This window comes from Cibotium barometz, chromosome 3 (genome assembly GCF_041138505.1).
Source record: "Cibotium barometz isolate CiBa-2024 chromosome 3, ASM4113850v1, whole genome shotgun sequence".
Taxonomy (NCBI): domain Eukaryota; kingdom Viridiplantae; phylum Streptophyta; class Polypodiopsida; order Cyatheales; family Cibotiaceae; genus Cibotium; species Cibotium barometz.
In genome coordinates, this window is record NC_141048.1 from 9,503,198 (window position 1) to 9,506,133 (window position 2,936).

The 2,936-nt window shown below is 42.5% G+C and overlaps 1 protein-coding gene across 1 annotated transcript; it reads right to left on the bottom strand.

Annotated features, from left to right (window-relative positions):
- Positions 1 to 875: 875 nt before the first annotated feature.
- LOC147639687 (wound-induced protein 1-like) lies at positions 876 to 2,348 on the bottom strand. The gene is made up of 2 exons (XM_086772741.1): positions 1,670 to 2,348; positions 876 to 1,523 (listed from the first exon to the last, which is right to left on the bottom strand). Exon 2 carries the CDS (start codon positions 1,342 to 1,344, stop codon positions 1,045 to 1,047), a length of 300 nt encoding a protein of 99 aa, XP_086628867.1. The 5' UTR covers positions 1,345 to 1,523; positions 1,670 to 2,348; the 3' UTR covers positions 876 to 1,044.
- Between the last annotated feature and the right edge of the window lie 588 nt (positions 2,349 to 2,936).

The following is a 2,936-nucleotide window of genomic DNA, read 5'->3' on the forward strand; positions in this document are numbered from 1 at the left end:
AGACAATCTCCATTTGTCTCCATGTAGACAAAGAGATCTCTTCCTTCACCCCATCAACAACAAGGAGCACTCCGATGTGACAATGGACCCACATTGAACGAGTTACATTTATGGCCTAAGGCAAGACACAACGACACATGCTTCGGCAAAGCTAAGGTAAGCTCGACTTGCACAATTCCCTAGGACAATAAAACGAGTCCCGATATCAGAGAGATCTTATCAGCACTCAAAAGTTGTCCTATCAAGGCGCAACTGATATATAACATTTTTGGGACTGCATACAACCTTTCTCATCCCCAATTGATTTTCCAAAATAGGTCCAAATTCTCATAAAAGTAAGAAATTTATTGACCAAAAGTTTAACCGTCAGTTTTGGGGCAAGTATTCAACTCCACACCCAGTCCATCGTATGTCCCTTCCTTACTCCATAATTCTCAGAAGTCCCTTCCTTACTCCATAATTCTCACAAGTCCCTGAAGATAAATACACAACCTCCTCAACAAAGCTTTGGGGCAAGTATTCAACTGCACACCCAGTCCATTGTCTGTCCCTTCCTTACTCCATATAATTCTCACAAGTCCCCGAAGACATATACACAACCTCCTCAACAAGAGGTTTCTCTCTCTCTCTCTCTCTCTCTCTCTCTCTCTCTCTCTCTCTCTCGTGCCTTCATTAAAAATGCACCTATAAGTCCATGAAACCAAAGTAATACCAAGGGTGTCCATGAAAAATCTCAACCTCAAAGATGATGATATTCATCCTATTTAGAACACTCAAAAGAATCCAAGCATCATCATTCGACAAAATCATCCCGCCATAAGTCCAGTGAAGAGACAAGACTTCTATATTAGAACAAAACCGTTCAAAAGCTTTCCTTTGCTGAAATAGATATGCCCTCACGATGAGGTCCACTTCCATACACATAGACTAACAAAGACAAACTAGCAGTTACCACCACTTCAATTCTCGTAACGGGCCAACTTAAAGCCTACATCTCCACTGCTTATTGACACCCTTAAAACAACTTCAAACTGCAAAATCAGTTCAAATTGCTAGAATGAGAGACGGCATAGATTTCCTGATGCCTTTGCCCATATGACTTTGCCACAGAAAATTGTGTACAGCGTTGAGAGCAGAAGGCTCCACAACAGTAAGAGCAGTATTGAAATACTCTCTGAGCTCTGTAATCTTCCCTGCCTTCACAGTCCACACATGCACCCAACACTTGCTGCTGTCAACGGTCTCGCTTTCCCCCTCTACAAAGACCTTGTCACCAATGCCACGGAGGGAGACTGGATTGAACACGTAACTGTCATGCGTCGACACTCCCGTGAGCAATTGCATCAAGTATTGGTCTGATGGAGGACCATAAAACCGCCACTCTAAATCATCCGAGGCTAACAGCCCCTGTACAGCTTCTGCGTCACCGGCGGCTAGTGCCTCATAAAAGGCAAGTACCACTTGCCAGCTCTCTTGCTCCAGTGTATCTGAGGGGTTACCCAGTTCAAGCTAAACAATAAGATCTGCACATTCAAGCAAAAATCAATATGCAAAAATGGCACATAAAGCAGCATTCAATGCCAAATTTCGATGAAGCTTCCTAGATTCTAATGCAAAATATGGACAGGAACAAGTTTTTGCAATAAAACAATTGAAATCTGGTACTTACCTGTGCGATATTTGGGACTAGACAATGCGGCACACAGACAAACAGGATCAGAATATTAAAAAAAAAACCATCATGAAAATGCCCATGGCCATGCATGTATGGTATGCGGATTCAAGGGCAACATAGCTCCTGGTGGCCGTCACAAAAACACACTAACATGGACACTAATGATTAACATGTCCGAATGGACATTGACATGTTACGAGGCCAGCGGAAAATGTACCAAAGGTGAGATAGACCAACAAATGAGCCGAGATGTAGTCACCAGATGAAAATGTAAGGCAGCACAGCATGCATACACGACGGCAAGGTAGGAGTTCACACATCAAATTGCCCTTCTAGTAAGACAGAACCATATCCTGTTCGACTTTGTATCTTCACCTCTGAGAAGGCAATGAAAAGAAACCTATTCAAAACAACCTGATGCTTCCTATCTTGAATTAAGAAGAAGCCCATCGATTTAAATAACAACAGAACTGCTCTCCGCAGAACTGGTCTTCTGATGCAAGCATACATAAAAGCATGAAGAAACAAGGGTCAAAAGACCTGCTCTACTCATCACGCTTCTGCTTTTGAAACACACAACAAAGAATAAAAGAAAGGCCATAACTCGCAGAACAGAGAGAAATTCAGACCACTGCTCTCCACCTTCTGATGCAAAAAAAAGATTGACAGAGTAACGAAAAAAACACGAAGATCAAACCCGGCGATAACGTAACTGTGTATGTCCACGATCTCTGACGTTTTGCCAAGGGAAATGGGACGAGGTGCCTATATATAGGTCGGCAAGCCGGTCTCCTCACGGACAGCTGTCGGTCGGCCTTTTGTTATCCTAATGATGTTGGCGGTGGGAACCAAGACAACCAGCCTTATGTTGCTAACTTTTACTTTGGTAGAAATCAAATCTCGATTTCTTTAAATTCAAGGCATTTTAGTTCCTTTGAGGGAATATGTGCTCTATTGTTGAACATTAATTAATGCAAATGTTGTGGCGTTAATGAAATGAGACCTTGGGAATGAAAGGTTATCAACCTTAAGGCCTTCAACAAATCGACGGCACCCTCCTTCTCGAGGCAGCACCCTTGTAGCATCCTAATTCATAGAAAGAGATTTTTGTGCGGAGAGAGAGAGAGAGAGAGAGAGAGAGAGAGAGAGAGAGAGAGAGAGAGATCGCTCTGTAATAAAGCAAAGTAAGCTACTATCGCCCAGATTTAGAAAGACATCCCAATCTAAACCCGTCTATGAGAATTCACAAATAATGAAAAAC

Excerpts from the sequence above, each read along its gene's own strand:
- LOC147639687 (XM_086772741.1), bottom strand. The coding sequence starts at position 1,344 with ATGCAATTGCTCACGGGAGTGTCGACGCATGACAGTTACGTGTTCAAT.